Source organism: Pyxicephalus adspersus, chromosome 2 (genome assembly GCF_032062135.1).
Source record: "Pyxicephalus adspersus chromosome 2, UCB_Pads_2.0, whole genome shotgun sequence".
Taxonomy (NCBI): Eukaryota; Metazoa; Chordata; class Amphibia; order Anura; family Pyxicephalidae; genus Pyxicephalus; species Pyxicephalus adspersus.
Window position 1 is genome coordinate 17746506 of NC_092859.1, and position 20495 is coordinate 17767000.

Below are 20495 nucleotides of genomic sequence, written 5' to 3' on the forward strand. Positions count from 1 at the left end.
CCTATTGCATGTTCCTCTGGCGCTAGCCCTTACAAATTAGAGCCAGTAGTACCTTCTGTTGACCTTGGTCACCTAATCCAACCACATCCATCTAATGTCCTAGGGCACTTTGATAGGTCCTCTTGAAACAACAACCCAATACTTGGCTTAGCCACCTTTCTCTGCCATTTTTGGTTTGAGGATGAGGAATGGGGGCATGTCACCACCTCCTCTCAGGATGAAGTTTTCAAACCCAAATGAACATTCTCTGGGCCTGGCACTGCTATATTAGGGAGTGAAATGAATACAATACCTCGTGTTTAGACTCCCTGATTCTAAGGAAGAATGGAGTCATGGGGCATATGGTATTAGAAAATGTGGTTATGTTCTTGCAAGAGAACCCGTCACTCATACAGAGACTCCACTTCAGGGGTGCCCACACTTTTTTGGCTTGTGGTTTACTTTTAAAATGACCAAGTCAATATGATCCACCATCAATAAAAACTTGGACTTAAACTCTACCGCACACAGGAGTTATTATTTTAAAAGGCAGGGCTCCGCAATCTACTTGCGTTGCCTTTGCGATCTACTGGTAGATGGCGATCCACCTGCTGAGCACCCCTGGTCTACTTCATCATACTTCAGGTTAAGTTGATTTTTCTATGCAAGAATTTGCCTTACTTCCCCCCGCCTAATGACTGCTGATATAACAGAATTATTAAACCTGTCAGATCTGACTTATAGTGTTTCATTGATGAGGAAAAGTAGTAAATTGAGTGTCTGTGGATTTAATTTGTTGGGAGCAACCTGCACATAGAGAGCTGGAGAGCCCCCACCATACTCCCCATCTGATTGTCATAGCTGTTGGGTAACTGGAATAGAAAACCTGCATCTGTGTAGATGGGAGCTCATGGGTGATATCTTTGCACAATCTCATCTAACGTGTCAAATAACAAACCGGTAATGGATGCGGGCACCCTGCTATGAAAATGTAGACGGCTGAAGTATATAGGGCTTGTAAAACTGAGGATTTTACTGCCTTAACACTTATGCTGCTTTTTAGTATTCAGATTCAAATGTGAACTATTATATTTGTCTTCTGCTGGTCTTGTGACCCAAAAACCTTTGAACAATTCCAAGAAATATCATAAGATAATATGATATATGATATAAGAGATATGTAAAATGTTGCCTATGTATTTATAGGTTACTTAGCACTATAACTTGTAAATACAAATCATTTTGTCATCCACAGGTTTTCAGTGTTTGGATACCTACAGACCATGTCAGAATGGAGCAAGATGTACAATGTATTCAAATGGAGAAGCTGCTTGTCTGTAAGTAGTTACATTATGAGTATGAATGATTACAGATTACCATGTGTGTCCTGTGCTATGTTTTACTGTGTTGCCATCAAATGAAATGTTTTAATATTAATTGTTTTTGTGACAATAATAAAGTTTAATGCAAAAAAAAAAAAATTGGGGTCTGCAGTTGGCACCTTATCCATAAACCTCTGAAATTTACCCTGTCCTGTCTTGGTGTATAATACATTACAACAGTTTTACAGGATTTGAGTGTTTCTCAGTTTGTAAATTTGAAGGCTGTTGGGCATGGGTGGACATATGGGCACACAAGGACCCCGAATCTTCCATGGCCAACAATCCACACAAGGACCCCAAGTCTACACAGGGGCTCATCCACTCATTATTGTTGGCTGTATCCACCACCACTGTTGTACTAGGAGTTGAAGGGTTAGTTTGCACAAGCAAATACTGATTTAGGATTAAAACCTGGATGGTTGAATCGCCCACCAGTCATTGAAGTGACTCCAATGTTCCTGGGACGCCTGAAAAAACGCTATAAAAGTAGTCTGGGAATAATCCAGTATGCTGTCATTCACCCAAAACTGAAACTGTGCGGTAGACCTAATCTTTAATTATTAAAGCAGTGAGTAAACAAGTGACTTCTTCCGTGTTTACCCAGTTATAAGTAGATGGGGATTGTTTGCTTTTTACATGTGTACATTTCTCTAATACAGGGTTAATGACATTGGTTTCAGGTGTTGCCTTGGGCATCAAAAGTAGAACATCCCAGCCTTTAACTGCTACACCTGTTATCAATAGTGATACATACATACACACACATATATATATATATATATATATATACAGTGTAATATACAGCGGGGTTGTAAGAAATTGTAGGATGGCAGCCCCTGTATTGTGGCACAGCTCTTCAGTAACTACTTTAAACACCTGGTTACTTTAAAGTGCCAGGTGGTGCGCCCGGCTAAAAGGGGCTGCTAATTCAAGGCTACACTGTATTTTTATTTGCATGGTAGGTACGTCCAGCGCATTTTTGGGATCATTCATTCACTGCAAGAATTTCTTGGCATTCTGGACATATTGTCAGTGTGTTTGAGAATGCCTTAAGTGTTGTATTGTATAAAAGTTATGAAACCTTTTATTTTGTACTAGTACATTGGAGGTTAAGCCATGCATTGTGTTGTATATTGAATAACGGTGTGTAAGGGTTTGGCAGACTGCAATGTATTGCATGGTGGTTTGAGATGATTGATTCTTTAATACAAGCGTAGTCTGGGAAGTTAAAGGAACCAGATGGCCACATTGGGCTCTTCTTGTGCCACGGAGGGGTGTTAGTGTTTCTGTAGGAGTAGGTGGCTTTTACCTGGCTTTTATTGCTTGGTTCTCCTCCTTTTATTAGAACATGTTAGGGAATACCCATGGTGTGGTGGGGATCTCCAGCTAGGATTTGTTTATTCAGTTGCTGGTTACATAGTTGAACAAAATTCAAACCCTTCTCTGTAAGCCTGACCCCCCAACTTTGCATACATAAATAGAAAGTAAATATCGCTTCCTTTAGTTAATCATAATGCGTTGTGCCAGGCTTGATTTGGTCAAAGAAGTCTTTTTAGCTGAACTACCAGGATAATACCATTATTCAAGATACATACAACCATTGCATGCACAACATTAGAGGACACTAGTCAATATGTCCACTGAGCAATCCCTGGTCTGGCCCACGGCATAGACGACAGTCCCAGTCCTCTTAGGGATTAGATAACCGGGACCAACCATTCTTCTGCTAAGTGTGCATTGTGCTACAGAACCAGGCAGTGTTTGCTAGTCAAGGAGATTCTTGAGGGCTTCATTGCTGTCTAATAAGATTTTCCTTCACTTTCTGCAACAACAGATCCACCCACTACAGGCCGTCTGCACAAAACTACAGGGGGTGGGTACAAGACCTGCTCTATATGTTTTGGCAGAGGGTCTGCAATGACTGGTCTTTATACCAGGTGCACAAAGTCCAAGTTGTTTTTTTGCAGAACTACAGGACTGAAAGGTTAAGTGTACCAATATCCAAGTAGGATACACGTGGCTATTGTCATTTAGGCAATATTTGTTTAGCCTGGATTTCAGCTTTTACAAGGGTGGTGTTGGTATAAAGGAGGAGGTTGCTAACCTTGTAATAAATCGTCAGTCCCCATATATTGCAGAGGTCTCCTGTCCTGTAGAGTTTGTGTATAGAGAAGGTGGCTGGCACAGGTCAGGTGCCCATTGTTCTTTCTGCTCACTTTTAGCATGTTGGGTCGTTCTCACACCGCAGGGCAAAACTCAGCAGAGGGAGTAGAACAGGTTGTATTCTCAGGGTGTGTTTGTGCGGGGAGGAGAATTAAGTACCAGGGAGTGCCTGACAGGTGTATGGAACAAAAGTAGCCGCTGGAGTTGTGTGTGCAGGTATTCGGTGCCTGCACTCCGCTGGGTCCCTATGTACAGCTGTGCAGGGACTCCTCCATATACCAAAAACAGTCCAGAGAATTCATTAGAACGTGCTGATTTTTTATCTCCCGGCCCCCATGTGTTCTGTGACTGTTTAACGCCTACGTAGGTTTTAAACTAATCACTGCAATCAAGCTAAATCTCCTTCACTTGATCTTTTTCACCCTTGTAGAAAAAAAAGTAATTGTGGTTGTGTAACCCATACACACCCAGGGGTTTAATTATAAATTGTGGAACTTGTGTGTGCATTTCATGTAGTGAGATTCTCTGTTTTATTTGATAGTAAAACATGGTGGCATTATACGATGGTTTTAAGTGTTTGCATCATTAATAATCATAAAGAACTAACTTATAAATGTGTAAATGTAAAAAAGAAGTTTGTATATTTCATTGTAGCAGACATATGTATTATATAAATCTATCAACCCAGAAATGTTTTTAAGCAGGGTGGAAAGGAATTGTAGGTGGGTGGCAGCCCCAGTATAGTGACACCCAAAAACACCCGGGTGGTTACTGAAAAGTGCTGGGTGATGCGCCCGGCTAAAAGGGACCTGATTGATTTACCAACTGGTAATCATTAAGTCATCAGTCCCAAGCATAATATTAGTCTGCTTGAAATGGAATGAACCATGGGAGCTTACTATCGGATTGGCTTGAATGTTTATGCACACCATACACACCTTGTGTAACTTTGATCCATGTTTGCCAGCTGCATCAATCCGCTCCTTGCCCAACAAAGGGCCAAATGCTTGCAACTGATCTGCTGAATTCTGTTCTAGTTTCTGAGCATTCTTCTTTTAGTAGATTGGGGATCTGACCTGAATTGGCCCATGTGTACTCGATCTAAGGTAAACATAATAAAAATACAAAATGTGTGCTTGCTGCACGTTTCCAGAAATTAAAAAAAAGTAGACTAATCTATAATTTGTTATGCCAACATATAAACTCTGGGATTGCTCAGCCTGTATGGGATTGTTACATCATGGCACTGGGCTGGCATTTCAGCTCTGACAGGGAGAGAATACAACAGCACACACACAACTCCTGAGAGGCTGAATTATAGGCACAACTTGAACACTCCATCTTGAATGGTTCTCTTTAGGCCCCCCTCACCTTAACGTTTGCTGCTCTTAGCAATTTATTACACCTTATATGGCTTTGATTCTTTGTTCTGCGCTAGAAAACTCACAGCTGCACTTTGATTTAAGAACACAAACTTTTTTGTTTCCCTCTTTTTACCGGTTCCTTTAATTTATTACCTAGAACATTCTAAATCAAGATGGTGTCAGTACGTCTGAGTGGCGTGTCACAAGATGGCTCACAAAAGCCAAAGTACAATGCCATTCTAGAGGAAAGTAGTAGGGCATAATGTCCCATGAATACAGTGATTATCTGACCATAGAACTCCACCTCTGTAACACTAGATGCATTAAACAATTTCTGGCATGTGTTTTGAAAAAAAAAAAAACCTGCAAGATTTCTTTCTTTCTTTTTAAACAATGAATCCCTCTGTGGTTTTGAAAGATTAACCTTTTCTAGGGCAGCTTTTCTTAAAGGTTTAATTAATCTGAGACACCAGGCCTGTCCTACTCATGTTTTCCTAAAATGTATCCAATAATAAAACTGCAAGCAGATTCCTTATGACTAAACTACTTCCAAGTATTTCTTTTATATGTTTTTGAGCATTGATTTTTAGACCACCGAAAGAGGTCTGCAGATCCCAAGCAATCAGTCCGTTCCCACCCAGTCATTTCTGATACATGGCTTGGGATTATTGATACCTAATGGGAAATCCGGACTTAACTATTGGATCTGGTTGCATGCTTTAATATTATTACACAGTATTTTTATAGCGCCAACATAACACGCAGCGCTGTACAAAGTCTATAGTCATGTCACTAGCTGTCCCTTAAAGGAGCTCACAATCTAATGTCCCTACCATAGTCATTAATACAGTCTAAGGCCAATTACCTTACAGCATGTTTTTGGAATGTGGGAGGAAACCAGATTACCCGGAAGAAACCCACGCAAACATGGGCCCAAGATTCAAACCTGGGACCCAGCACTGCAAAAGCCAAAATGCCAACCTTTTAGCCACCATGGTACCTGACAAAACAAAATTCCTTGGACAACTTCCTCCATATCCAAACAGGCAGCGCTTGAGCCATGGGTCATCTTTGACCTCAGGTTTGCAAACAGATCGTCAATCAATACATACCTCAGCTGCTGGTGACCCTCAGGACTTTGGCCGAATTATTGTGCATAGAAGTAATTTACACAAGTGCTGCTAGAGGTTTTAAGTATGTGTTGCAAACATTTGTGAGTGTGACTTATGGAACAGAAGGTTTGGAGTTCCCTAACCTAATAACTTTGAACACTTTTTAATTATTATTTGCTTTTTATGTTTTGTTTTTTATTCTTTTTTGTTTTTTTTCATGCAGTCCATGCAGGAGAGCGTGGGAGCAGACCCATTAATGTCTATACATTTCAGGAGTAAAGTCTCTTGTGTTTATGTGTGTGTTTTGTATGAATGGAACGCACTATGATCTGAACACAGTCAATGTTTGCAAACGCTTATAGACAAATCTCAAGAGTTTAAAGCTTTTAAAAGACCCGTTTGAAAACAGGTTAAAAACAGACATCCGTGGGAATGAGCGTCAGCCACAACTGGTTGAACCGGTCTGGTTGGTGGCTGAGGGTGCGGGAGGTAGATTGGGGTGGAGCGCTGTATAGCTGCCAGCTCAGACAAAAACATCATATATTCTGATTAATTAGGGCACCTCTGTCCTAGGATGCTGCCTCTCCCATTTGGAGTCATATATAACTTATAATATAACTTATATAAAGTATTCCAGAAAATTTTGTGTGTTTTGTGTATCTGTGGTATCTTTTTGGTGCTTGTTGTTTTTATTAATACCGCAGATGTCCTCCAGCCTTTTTATAGACTACTTTATCTGTGTTCTTATTGAAGGTCACTGACTCGGAAAGTATTCAATAAAAGTTAGCATGGCAGCCAGACTTTAAGTATTTTTCATAGAATAAAGTCAGGAGTAGCCAGTGTTAGCTTGTTAGTAGGTGTGACTCCAGCCAACGCTTTAGTGCTTGGATAGATTGCCAAGATTTATAATATATTCCAGGATTTTATTAATGTCTATTCCCTCTATCGAGGAGATTCTCATACCAGAAAGTATCATCAAGCTGTCAGAAGCTAGCCGGATCCCTGGCCATTTCTATCCGCAGAAATACCCACAAGAAAAAAATCACTATTACTCACATATTACTCCTTTCCATCTTCTCACCAGCAGCTAAAGACTATGAACCCCCAGATGTAACCTTATGTGCAAAAAGTATTGCTCCTCTTACAACCTATACGACCAAGTGATCATTTACCAAAATTAAAAGTCTCCCAAGAATCCCCTGAGGAAGCCAAATCGCCGAAATGCGTCGAGATTGAGACGACTGTACTCTTTATGTGATCAGCAAAATGAGATTGTATTAAGTAACGCTCGCGTCACGGTTATATTTGAAATTGTTTATAACCTAGCCTATATCTTTTTGTAATACGACATCTGTTCCCTACATGTTATGTCAATGTCTTGACATTTATGTATCATACCAAATTTAAGTTTTAATCAATTTGCATGGCATGAAACACCCCTGTTCATTTTATCTTTCTTTCTCTTTCCTTATTTATCATACCAGAAAGTAAGTGGAAATCTCTCCAAAATTAATGGAAAGGCCACGTCTTCCCCTCTATTACTGACAACCCTAAAATGTTGGATCCCTTCTCCATTTCTCTCTCAATGTCATTGGTCTCTATTTAGTGAAGTTAGGCTGGGTACACACGTGGAATAATTGTCGTTGAAAGGGATCTTTCACAATCCTTTCCACTGACAAATGATGCATGAACGAGAAATGTACATACAGCGCCATTCTGCTCTATGGAGGAGGGAGAATGACGGAGCGGCACCCTGGTGTGCTCTCTCCCCTTTACTTCTATTACAGTCATCAGTGGATCCAATGACGAGCACCGTACACACGCCAAATTCCCACCCGATATCAGCCCTGAGACTATTATCGGGCAAGAATAATCATATGGAGCCTTAGATCTACCCAACAGTGACCTGGACAGCAACAAATATCTTTCCCGGCCCAAAATTAGGGGTTATGCTAAACCTTGGGGTCTCAGTGCTAGGTGCACCCTAGGGGTTGCTTCCAGTCCAAAGGTTAGAATAATACCTCTTCTATTGCAAAGACTGGCCACAGAGATTTTATTTCTCCTCCGTCTTTGGTCGGTATACAATATAGTAAGAGTTCCTGCCCTTTATTACTGGGTAGAATATTAACTGTAGACAAGATAGATTATTATCTGAATCCGTCATGTTCTTGCAGCCTCCTATGCCTTTATTGGGCAATATGTAGTTTGCTGGCATGTTTTTTGGGTGACTCTGGTGAATGTGTCATGTTACACAAGCCCACGCCGTGCTACGATAATACCATCCCTCGGCGTTAGGCTGATATCTGAGTGACAGTGCTGCTTCTAGACAGCTTTATATGATTTATTGGGAATTTTTTTCCCTGTTCTTACCGGATGTCTGTGTTCCCTTGGAAAGGGGGAAGAGCGGGGTGAAAGTAAAATATTTATCCCACTCTTGTGTGATTAAGTTCAAATCCAGCTGTCTCACGAAGGGGGGTGGAAAAGGGGATCGTGGGAAATTGGGACTTTAGTAGGAACATCTGGTTTTCATCTGGCCTGATATATCCACCTGTCCTTGCCAGTCTGGCTTTCATGCTTTTAGTACGTTCCTCCTTCCAACGTCTCAAGTCTGGTTCTGAGCTTGCAGTCCTTTAGGAATGGACTTTTAGGTTCTAGTGTTGCTTTGCATTGTGAGAAGTCTTTGTCTCTATCCCACACACTTTATTTTCCAGTTTTTGTGTTTTGGCAAACGTTCCTTTGGCTCTAGTGCACATAGCTTTTTTTTTTTTGCTGGTTCTAAATTAGAAGTCTATTCTAGAACTAGGCGCATTCTTTGGTCATTAAGTATTTTAACTCTTTTGCTTCCATTTTCTATTCCATTTATTTAGGAGACTGGGAGGAAAAAGTTGATGAAAATGCCTTCATCCCTACAGGAGTGATTCTTTTGGACAGTCTTCTTTTTTTACCATTGGCTTCTTTGTATGGCCCTAATTTAATAAAGTTCTATTTTTTTTTTTTGTTCTATCACTTAATAGTAATAATTCTATATGTCTTGCAAGATAACAAAGATCATACACCTCAGGTTACAATGGTAGACATTGGGCCGGATTTATTAAAGCTCCCCAAGGCAGGAGAAGATACACTTTTATCAGTGAAGCAAACCAGGAAACAAATAGTCATTTGCTGGCAAATGTTTTGAATACTAGACCAGATCCATTTCAGGTTAGCTGGATCATCCAGCTTTACTAATGAAAGTGTATCCTTCCCAGCCTTGGAGAGCTTTAATAAATCGGGCCCAATGACCACCATTGTAACCTGAGGTGTGTATGGCCTTTGTTATCCTGCAAGTCATATCAAACTATTGGTAACCCAAGCAAGCTTCTTTAGGGCCCATTCGCACTATTGCAATACGGTATTGCACATCCAAGTTGGATGCAGTGCCATTCATTCTAAGTGGCTTCCCAATGTAACCTGTCAACCACCATGCTTTGTAGAGCAACCCATGACAATATACTTAAGTGGAATGTGGTACACCGTACTACCAAAAATGGTAAAATTACCCGTACACCGTAGTATCAAAAAATGGTAAATTGGTGCATTAGGCTGAACACTTGTTTGTGATACCAGAGCAGTAAGAGGGGAAATATTCCAATATGGGCACTTAGATGATTTCCGCTTGCTTTCTGCTTGTGAGAAAAAACAATGGGACACGGAAAAATGTTTTTCCCCTATTGTACTTATAAAATCCTATTGTTTCCAATATCATGGAGATCGAATAAAATAAAAAATATAGCTAGATTGTGATCGGTTGCTGTTGCAGACGCCTGGCTTCTTTGCATTTTCTTTAATAGAATCTGTTTTGTTTTTACATAACACTCTGCAATTATTTAAAAGATATTATCAGTAAATGATTCCAAGCCCATGCATTATCCGATGTCTCTTCCTCTAGGGCACTCAACTGAATTCCCATGAAAAATTTGGCATCCTATAGCAGATTAAACTCTTCTGGCTGTTAATTAGCCTGTTGGCACATCGCACTTCTTACAACCCATCTTTAATAAGTTTTGCTGGGTTTCATCCATAATTTAGCTTTGCAAGGCACAGTTTTTGAACAAAGAAAGGGTTACGAAGCATTCACTCCTAACTCATCCCAGATGTTTCATGTCTGGCTCTCTCAGCCCCCACCCTCGTCTCCTTCTTTCCTGTTTACTCAAATCCATCTTTTTTCACACGTTTTTAACTTATTCTTTTTTTTTTTTTTTTTCAACACTGTATGCATGAAGTTGTTTCAAGTTCCTCTCTGTTTTTTGTCTGTTTTCCAATATGTGAGCAGATTGTTTGCTCTACTGACCAGAGATGACCCACTTGACCCTGAGAGCTGAAATGTACACACCTTTTGGTCTTTGACCTCCGCTTACTTTCGTGATCACTTTTCGTTACACAACTTCATAAAGATTTCCATATACCTCAAACTTCTATCCTACTGTATTTCTAATAGCTGGTGTTCAAAATAAAATGTATATGGCGATGTGGACCGGTGTTGGAGTGTTCCGTTATCTAGATTTTGGCATTATTGAACCAGGGACCAACCAGAGTGCCATGGAGTCCTAGGGTTGCTTTAGGTTGCTTTAAGTTGCCTGGAGTTCCTTGAGCTATAGCTAACTGACCACCCATTTGTTGGTTCCTGCTTATTTTTTGAGCCACTTTGCAGAGCCAGCTGCATGAAACCAATGAGTGATAATCCTACCACTAATATTAAACAGGATTTATATAGCGCCAACATATTACGCAGCGCTGTACATTAAATAGGAGTTGTAAATGACGGACAGATACAGACAGTGGCACAGGAGGAGGAGAGGACCCTGCCCTAAAGAGCTTACAATCTAAGAGGTGGGGGAAGTAACACACAATAAGAGGGGAGATTTAGAGGTGGGAAGTAGTGACGATTTTAGGAGACAGAAGAATATGGGTATGCAAGTTTGAAAAGATGGGGTTTGAGTACTTTTATATGAGCGGAAAGTAAGAACAAGCCAAATAGTGGGAGGAAGACTTATCCAGGGAGTGGGGGCAGCAAAAAGTCAGTACATAGGACTTTTTCCTGATAACCCCTTTAAAATTACTTTTAGCTGAGGCTCCCAAAGACCTGAAACTTTAGGGGTAAAAAGTTTGAGAAAGCCTAACATCTATGGCCAGCTTCAGAAGCATGTTCTCTGATGTAGGTCTGTTTAGAACAACGCTGACTCTCGTATGGTTTTCTGACACTTTTGTGGCATGAATAAATTGATGCATCTGACCACTTTTATTTCCAAAAGACTCTGGAGAAACTTTTAAATGCAAAGCAGATTCAAACAGTGCTCTAAGTTGATTTTAGAATAATTAAAAAAGACAGTTTTCTGTCTGCCAAGTACCACACTAGGTTCCAGTGAATGATTGTAGTACTTTGGTACTTATCATAGTAACCATTGAAATTTAAAGCAATTAGCCCAGTTTGACCAGTTTGACGTAAGGGGTTAGCACAAAGGGTTGCTCAGTTTCCAGTTCTGCACAGCGGGTTTTTTAATTCATATCATCATGACAATTACACCAGAAGGTGCTGGAACTTGCAAAACTCCAACTGAAGTCAGAGTCTGGATTTATAGCAGGGAGGTCTGGCTGTCCGTGTATCCAAAACTGGCTCAACCCACCAGGCTCCACCTCTTACAAAACCATTAGTTTGGGTGGGTGGCCCCTTAACTGTTAAATTTCCCCCCCAATCAACGAACAGAATTAAAAAGCCAAAGTAGACTGTTGATTGCATTAATGAGCAAACTTTGTGGTTAGATCATTGCCAAGCGATTCAACACACCGTCTTTAAAGTATAAAGTCAGCTTTGAGTGTACTGAGCTTTTCATTGTTTCTTCACTCGTGTTTCTCAACTATTCTCTTGGAATTCAGCGTTATCCAGCTGAAAAAAATGCTGAGTTCTAAAGATCATGGGCGAGAGCCAAGAACCACAGCAAGAGTCATGGGTACCCACCCACTCAGCCACAGCAGCTATGAAATTCAGTCTGTAACCAGTTTCAGCCTACTGATCTTAATATTTAAGCCTTGTTAAAAGCAGATCAAAACTTTCTTCTCCGTGTGAAAGATTCTTCCTTTTAATCTAGTTATTTTCATGTGTTAGCTGAAACTGTGGTGTAGGAGCACAGATGTCACACTTTCCACCACTTGTCATATACTTACTTGTGCCCTGCATTGGCATGTGAGCCAGTAGTTGCCAAGGCATACTGCTACCTATAGTTCTTTATAGCCATAATGAGAGGAGTGTTTCTGGAAGTGTTTGTAAACTGAAACAATGAACTTCTTTCACTTATGATTGTAGTAAATCAAAGTACAAATAAAATCTGTGTTTCCTCATTCAAAAGAGCTTGTTAAATTCATATCGTGAGCTGACGACACGGTTCCATTACGGCATTAAATCATTTCCTATTTTATTTTCAGATGTCCCACTGGATGGATTGGAGACTATTGTCAGTTTAAAGATCCTTGTGTGCCAACGCCTTGTGTTAATGGAGGAGCCTGCCAAAACTCCATCCGAGGAGGAACTGTCCAGTATGAGTGTAGCTGTCCCAAAGGATTTAGAGGTAGGTGCTGCTTGTGGACTTTGAATTGTGGTAGGATTTATTTTACATATTTAATAATAAGTCCTATTTATTAAGTGTTATTATGACAGTACATTCTGCATGTATAAGTCCTTGGCAGGGATGATAACGAAGCCCCCAAGTCATTGGTTAACCACTCGCTTCCATTGATCAGTGGCTGATTCTGATCTGTTTTCTTGTAGGTCAAGATTGCTCTCTCATTGACGCCTGTGCCTCTAACCCATGTGAGAATGGTGCCCGGTGTACCAATTGGAATGGTCGCTACAACTGTACCTGCCCACCAGGATACCAGGGACGCAGTTGTCGGCTAGATATTGATGAATGTCGAACTTCTGGACTTTGCCAAAATGGCGGACAGTGCATTAACACCCAAGGTTCATTCCGCTGCCGTTGCCCGAGTAGTTTCACCGGCCAGTTTTGTGAGGCCAACTATGTGCCATGTGCTCCTTCCCAATGTCAGAATGGAGGCACCTGGCGCCCTACAGGAGACCTCTCCTATCAATGTGTCTGCCTGCCAGGTGAGGAAATATCCCATCCTCCTTTCTTTCCATCCCTTCCAATTACAACTTGTGGCTTTGTAACACAATGCTTTAATACTTCTCTGCTTATAGGTTTTGAAGGACTAAACTGTGAGATAAACGTGGATGACTGCCCGGACCATAAATGTATGAACGGTGCCACATGTGTGGATGGAGTGAACACTTACAATTGTCAGTGTCCCCCTGAGTGGACAGGTGAGTTCCTGCACCTTATGGATAATTCAGTCAGTACCAAAGTTCATTTTACTTTTCTTTAACTGTCCGGCTGGAATTTTTGTTTTTTTATGCTAAATATTTTTAAAAATCCCTTCTTCTGTTTAATGCTTTGTGCCAGCTTAGTTGTGTGGTTGTCTTTGTTCTTCATGACAACCTGCACTACCTTTAACTATGATTGACAGTGTGACTACCAGTATGGACGAATTCTGGTTGGTGTAGATTCCTTTGTAATTTTCTCCTTCTGCCTGACAGATGATTTAGGTTACACTACGGAGGAAGAGGATCAATCATTAGTGTAGCACCATACTGCTGATTCTTAAAATGTAAAAAAATCCATATCTTTTTCATGCCACAGGTCAGTTCTGTACAGAAGACGTAGATGAGTGCCAGCTGCAGCCCAATGCCTGCCACAATGGCGGAACCTGCTTTAACACTCTGGGCGGGCACACATGCGTCTGTGTCAATGGCTGGACCGGAGAGAGCTGCAGCGAGAACATTGATGACTGTGCCACCGCCGTGTGCTTTAATGGCGCCACCTGCCATGACCGGGTAGCCTCATTTTACTGCGAATGCCCCATGGGCAAGACTGGTAGGTGTGAGATAGTTGTGTTGTCATAGCAAATAGTATGACATACCACTGATTTTAGTAAAGTGGGAAATAATCATTTTTTTTTTAATCCTTCACTGTCTGTCCTGCTGACAATGTTTAACCAGAAAGGAAGTGTCACATTTTTATTTCTGCATGTATTCTGATTTTTTTATCAGTTTCCTGGTGAAATCATTGTCGGCAGAGCAGGAGGGGAGGTGAAGTTTCTCTAACAGAGTCCCAGCTAGCAGTGAAAAGCAGATAGAATTTCTAGTGCTTCCCCATCACTATAATTATAATTAGGATTTAGGCTACACATTTATTCAATCACTACTAATACTACAGAGTTTCAAGTTTGGCCTCTTCCTCATCACTATCAGAATATCTGGCAGGAGGCCTGTGTACCAGTCTGAAAGCTGTGGTTGAATTTTTCCTGTTCTCAGCAGATTTAGGATATTTTGAAAACCAGTGTCGCACGAAAATTGTGCCAGTAAAAAGTGAGATTGTAGATTTCATGTAATCTGATATAACTGAACCCATTTAACTTCCACCATCTGTAAACTAAGACTGCCTACACATAAGATCTTATAGATGTGAAAGGGATGACTGGTGGTTGTGATAACTGTTGGTTTTTTACAAAAACATTTTTGGTGGTTTTAGAATAAATTGTTTCTTCTCCTTCTCTCCTTGTCCTTGTGACACCCTGAGTATAATTGTGCAAATATCACTAAGAATAGGTTAAGGAGCTAACCCTACCAACCAAGAATAGGATGAGTGAGAAAACCTCTCTCCAAACAGCAGTGCAAACTAAAAAAAAAAGTTTTGCCTGGAGTTTTCTATTAAGTATAACTTTAAATGCTTATTCGCATTTGGGAACCAATAAAAAGGACTTTAACAAACCTTATTCCTTAACATGTAGGTTTTCTTTTCCCATGCAATTTGTCCACTGGAGCCTCTTCAAGCAGCTCTGTCTGTTGGTTGCAGGTCTGTCATCAATACATACAATGCAGAACTGGCAATAATGTATTGTAAGTAAGGATGCCAAAAGCCTGCTGATCATTTGTTGCAATAATGGCAGCATTGCAGGGATTTATTTATTAGACATTGTGGACTTCCTGTTCACTTATTCCATTAAAGAACGACTGACATATTTTAGGTTTACTTTGACTTTACTTGGCTGCCAACCTAAAACAATAGATTACATATAAGGGTTACTTGCTGTTCCAACTATTCCATTTTCATAGCTATTGCAATGTAAAATTGATATTGCAGTGTGACAAGCAGTTGCAGAGCTTATCCTATGTGTCTTTCCTTTACCAGGTCTGCTATGTCATTTGGAGGATGCCTGTGTTAGCAATCCGTGCCACAAGGATGCCATGTGTGATACTAACCCAGTGAACGGGCGAGCAATCTGCACATGTCCACCAGGTTTTACAGGAGGAGCTTGTGACCAGGATGTGGATGAATGCTCGATAGGTATGTACTCACATGAAATCTGTTTGCAAAGAATGTGATGGATTCCTTATCAATGATTGATCATAGAAGAGGGTTATGTAGAATATAATAGATGCTGTGCAGGTTACAAAAATGGACCCCTTTCCCTGGCCAGTTTGGAGTCACCAAAAATAAGTATATAATATAAATTGCTGCCTTTGCTATCATGTTAGAAGTATGCACGCTTACACTGGCGACTTGTTTTTAACCTCCCTTGAGGTATTCCCAAGTGTGGCTCGGGGTTAATTTTCATTTACCACTTTGACATTTAAAAAACTCATATAATCAGACCCCCAGGGAGGTTAAAAAACTTTAGCTTTAAGTATTGTAAATAATGTGTCTGTTCTTCTGTGCAGGCGCCAACCCCTGTGAGCACTTTGGTCGTTGTGTGAACACTCAAGGTTCTTTCCAGTGCCAATGTGGTCGGGGTTACACTGGTCCTCGATGTGAAACGGATGTCAATGAATGCTTATCCACCCCCTGCCAGAATGATGCCACCTGCCTGGACCGTATAGGGGAATTCACCTGTATCTGTATGGCAGGTAAGTTGCTCCACTACAGATTGGACCAATGTGTGATTTTTATTGTAAGTATACTTTCCAATATTGGTGTTCTTTATTGTCTTGTTCTTTCTCCCTCCTCAGGCTTCACTGGTACATTCTGTGAATTGAACATCAATGAATGTGACAGCAGTCCGTGTGTAAATGGAGGACTTTGTAAGGATATGGTGAACGGATTTACCTGCAGCTGTCCTGCTGGTAAGCATTTTGTTATTCATGACTTATGCCCTGTTACCCACATCTTAGTACTTGTCCATAACTGATTGTTCTGCAGATTATCTTGTGCCATATCTGATACTATTCTTTTGTATATCTATTTATATTGGCTTTCTTCCAGGGCCTGAAGAAAGCTAATTGGTTGTCTGAAAATGTCTTCCTCACCAGAGGGTGGGGGAAATGACTTATAATTTTGTCTCTCATTCTGAAGCTTAAAGAGCCACAAGTATGGTTAAAGAGCTACAATTTGGCTGCTCATCTCCCAAATAAGACAATAATAATGTGTTATCTATGCTTGCCTTGCTTGAGGATAATTTGGTGGGCGTGTTTGTCTGCCGTCTGCGCCACCCCCACCATTATATCATCATGATAAATAGAGGAGCACAAGGATGCTCCAGCATGATTCAATAGGGTCGGATACATTTTCTATGCCTGACTTAGGCTAGACTATGAAGTGCTGAAAAGTAGGAATTGTAATGTCAAGGACTGCTGGAAATGGTGGTGCTCTTCTTTAGGTCACACTTATGATTTGCTTCCATTTAGCTGCATAGGGGGAAACATACATCCAATATATATAGATAAAATATAAACATATAAATGCTTTTATACAGTATGTTTATAGAATACTTTTCCTGTGTGGATTAAATCCATGATGGAGCCATGTTCTTCAATCTATACTTTGATCTGCAAGTCTTATACATACAGAAGTCAGAATTGTGTGGTTTGCACTTCTTGCTAGATTGTTAATATATATTTTAGGCTAAACGATAGCAGATCTTTACTCTTTAAATTTAGGTTGATGAATATACATATTCATGTAATATAAAGCTGACTTTTTTTTAACCATATATATCTTCTTTAGGTTTTACCGGCTCGATGTGCCAGATTGACATTGATGAGTGTGCCAGCACTCCCTGTAAGAACGGAGCCAAGTGTGTGGATAGACCCAACGGTTACGAGTGTCGTTGTGCGGAGGGTGAGTTCTTCGCTGCAGGTTATCTGACTGAGGGTAGCCTTACTCCTGGGGTCTGTCTCTGATGCTGTATCCTGTTTTCTCTCACGCTCTCTGGATGTCTCTTTATATGTTCAGGGAGGTAAGTCTTGTCTGTAGATTTCCACCTGCTCCCATCTGCCTGCAGCTCGCTTCCTCCCAGCCCTTCCTCTGGTGTAGCTGGTGCAGTGTGCTGTGCTTCATGCTCCTTCATCTTCTGCTTTGCCAGGCTTGGGTTCTTGAATGGCTGTGCTCAGCTTTTAGCACCATGCTTGGTTTTAAGCTCCTCCTCTTCTCAGTTTTTGGTTCATCCCAAGCAATCTGCTGTTTTGGCTCTTTTATTTTGGCATGTTTTTGCTTGTTTCTGCTTACTTCTGCCATAGTTCTGCCATCATTGCTTCCAACACCTGTCTTTACTCCCGTGTTTCTTGCAGGATTTGAGGGTACTCTTTGCGAGCGTAACATAAACGAATGTTCCCCTGACCCATGCCACCATGGGAAGTGCCAGGATGGCATTGCCAGCTTCACCTGCACATGTGACCCCGGATATACTGGCTACCGCTGTGAGAACCAGATAAACGAATGCCACAGTAACCCGTGTCTTCATGGAGGAAAATGCATTGACCTGGTCAACAAATACCTCTGCTTCTGTCAGCAGGGAACCTCAGGTATGCCTGAAATATTTTGAATTCAGAGTATATATTTAGGGCTATTGGGGTTCATATATTGCATTGTGCTTCAGTGGTTAGCACTCTGACCTTTGCAGTGTTAGGTCCCAGGTTCTAACCTCACACAGGACACTATTTGCATTGAGTTTGCAGGTTCTGCCATGTCTGCGTGTCTTTCCTCCGGGTACTCCGGTTTCCTCCCACATTCCAAAAACATGCATCTAGGTTAAATGACTTCCCCCCAAAATTGAGCTTAGATTGTATAAAAGAGATTTTACAATGGTAGGGACAATAAATTGTGAGCCCCTTTGAGGGCCGCCAGTGACATGACTATGTCATTGTACAGTGCTGCGTAATACGTCCGCGCTATATAATATGTTGGCGCTATGTAAATACATTATCAATAATAATAATAATATATTGATAATATTCAATGAGGATTGTCAGGGATGATATACCAGAGCTCACTGACCTGAAGATTTTAAATCTGGGGAAAACAATCTAGCAATTTCTTTCTCTGTTTTTAGGTGTGAACTGTGAGTACAACTATGATGATTGTGCCAGCAACCCTTGTGACTATGGAGAATGTAAAGATGGAATCAACAAATACGAATGTGTCTGCAAACCAGGATTTACAGGTATTAAATGTCAACATTTTGCATTTGGTGTAGTCCTAAAATAAAGTTTCAGTCCCTGTAATAAGTCTGACAAAGCTGGCATTCTTATAATGATCAAACGGTGATAGCATTTATACTTTAAATATGTTGATATTGTGAATTGTTACCAGAAGAGGTGAATTCTTCCAGTGGGGACACTTATTTTGCTGATGGTTGTCCTCCATTTGCATTGATTTCTTCCTTCTTGATAAATCTACAAGGCAACAAGTAAAGGGAAATCTTCAGAATGCAATGAAAAGGCTGATAGGTGATTATCAAAAATGGGAAAGATTGTATCTTCAGATATACTTTAATGACTTTCCTGCTGCCATTCTTCAAACAAGTAAGGGTTAGTAATAAAAATAACAGAAATACCTAAAATGTTGCCAGATGGTGGGTGCATACATTTGTATAGGAAACCCATAGAAAGCAAAAGCCCCATATGTACAACCTACAAACATCAACCATGTACTTGTCATTGTTCTATATTTAAGTTCTAAAAAGCAAATTATCGGTATTTATAAAAAAGATTTTTTTTTCACAATATCTGTTTGTTTGCATGTAGCTCTTGCTAGGAAAGAGAACCCTTCATCCTAATATTTGGTGAATGCAGGGAAAGCTTGGAGGGCACTTTGAAGTAGGGTGAGACATTTTAGGAATGCTTACAGTGCTGTAATTTGATTTTACAGCTCTTGGTACACAATAAAAGCTTTGTAGAGCTGGGGACCGGACAGCACTGTCCAGCTGGAAACAGATGGTGTCACATACATTAACTTCCACACTCATTTTCTGAATATTTTTTTCCCAATTTACTTCAATTATCAGCTGAAATGCAGATGTTATGTCTGCTACAAGAGCAAGTTCTTTGAACTTGAAACTTTTTTTTTTCTAAACTAATTATATTTTAACTTACAGCTTTTGGCTTTTCAATTTAAAGAGTTTATGTAGTGTTTTTTGTAAAAGCTCCTTGAAAATAAAAAAAAGTATAATAAATTGTTTAAGACAAAGTGTAATATTCTTTCTATTGTGATCTCCTTCCTATTGCATCCACTGTCCTTCTGGGTTGAATAATGGCCGTCATCATTAAACCCATTTCAGAAGCAGAGCACATATGTGAATGGGCCCTCAGTCAACAATGGACTGGGGTGCATGTAGGGAATAGCAAAAATGAATAATCAGGGAGACAACCAATTAACAGTATATTGTCTCTGTTTTATATCTTTTGGAAAACAACTAAACTATAGCTAGACTGAGAACTGGTCTTCATCATTGCCATATTTTGGTCTGAAAATGTCATTGTACCTATGAAATCCCAGCTCCCCTGGAGCTGCAGGGAGGAGATGTAAACTTCTAGCTGCCAGCTGCATTGGTGTGATGTGTACACAGCTGATGATGGTTGACCCCTCTGCTGGTTATTTCAGTGTCAGGGACAGACTGTCAGTTCATGCTCTGGGCACTTTTCCTGGACTAAACTATGTTTTCTTAAATCTATTTCTGTACTAATGAAGATCTTTTTTTTTTGTAGTGCTGACATTAGATGTCTGTCCGTTTGAGAACCATAAATGGTCAGCTAGTGGTAGATGGAAGATCTTTTTAATAAGGAACAGATTGTGTTTGGAGAAAAACAGCATTGTAGAAAATTAGATACAAGGGAATGGGCTGGTAGTTGAAAGGGATCCAAGGCCATAAATGGTCAACCGGTAGATGGACGTTGGAAAACTAAAAGTTCCAGCATGCCCACTATTTTTTTGGCTGACCTTAGTTTTTTTGCAGACTGGGAGTTTTGGCTGGATATCTCATATTGTTCTAGGCTATGCTAAATTAAATTGTATTTTCTCTCCCATTTTCCCTTTCTTTCTCCACTCTCTCTCTTTATCTACTCTCTACTCTTATGCATTCTCTCCCTTTTTCATTTGTGCTCGCTCTTTCATGCTCGCTCGTTCATTTTC

At 40.4% G+C, this 20495-nt stretch overlaps 1 protein-coding gene across 1 annotated transcript in view; it reads left to right on the plus strand.

Moving 5' to 3' along the window:
* NOTCH3 (notch receptor 3) overlaps nucleotides 1-20495 on the plus strand; it is a 66357-nt gene that overhangs the window by 31097 nt on the left and 14765 nt on the right. The window contains exons 2-12 of the mRNA XM_072399760.1: nucleotides 1235-1316; nucleotides 12460-12602; nucleotides 12803-13138; nucleotides 13232-13354; nucleotides 13731-13964; nucleotides 15282-15437; nucleotides 15812-15997; nucleotides 16100-16213; nucleotides 17094-17207; nucleotides 17657-17890; nucleotides 18418-18528. Coding sequence (XP_072255861.1) covers nucleotides 1235-1316; nucleotides 12460-12602; nucleotides 12803-13138; nucleotides 13232-13354; nucleotides 13731-13964; nucleotides 15282-15437; nucleotides 15812-15997; nucleotides 16100-16213; nucleotides 17094-17207; nucleotides 17657-17890; nucleotides 18418-18528 — 1833 coding nt within the window. The remainder of the gene's footprint in view (nucleotides 1-1234; nucleotides 1317-12459; nucleotides 12603-12802; nucleotides 13139-13231; nucleotides 13355-13730; nucleotides 13965-15281; nucleotides 15438-15811; nucleotides 15998-16099; nucleotides 16214-17093; nucleotides 17208-17656; nucleotides 17891-18417; nucleotides 18529-20495) is intronic.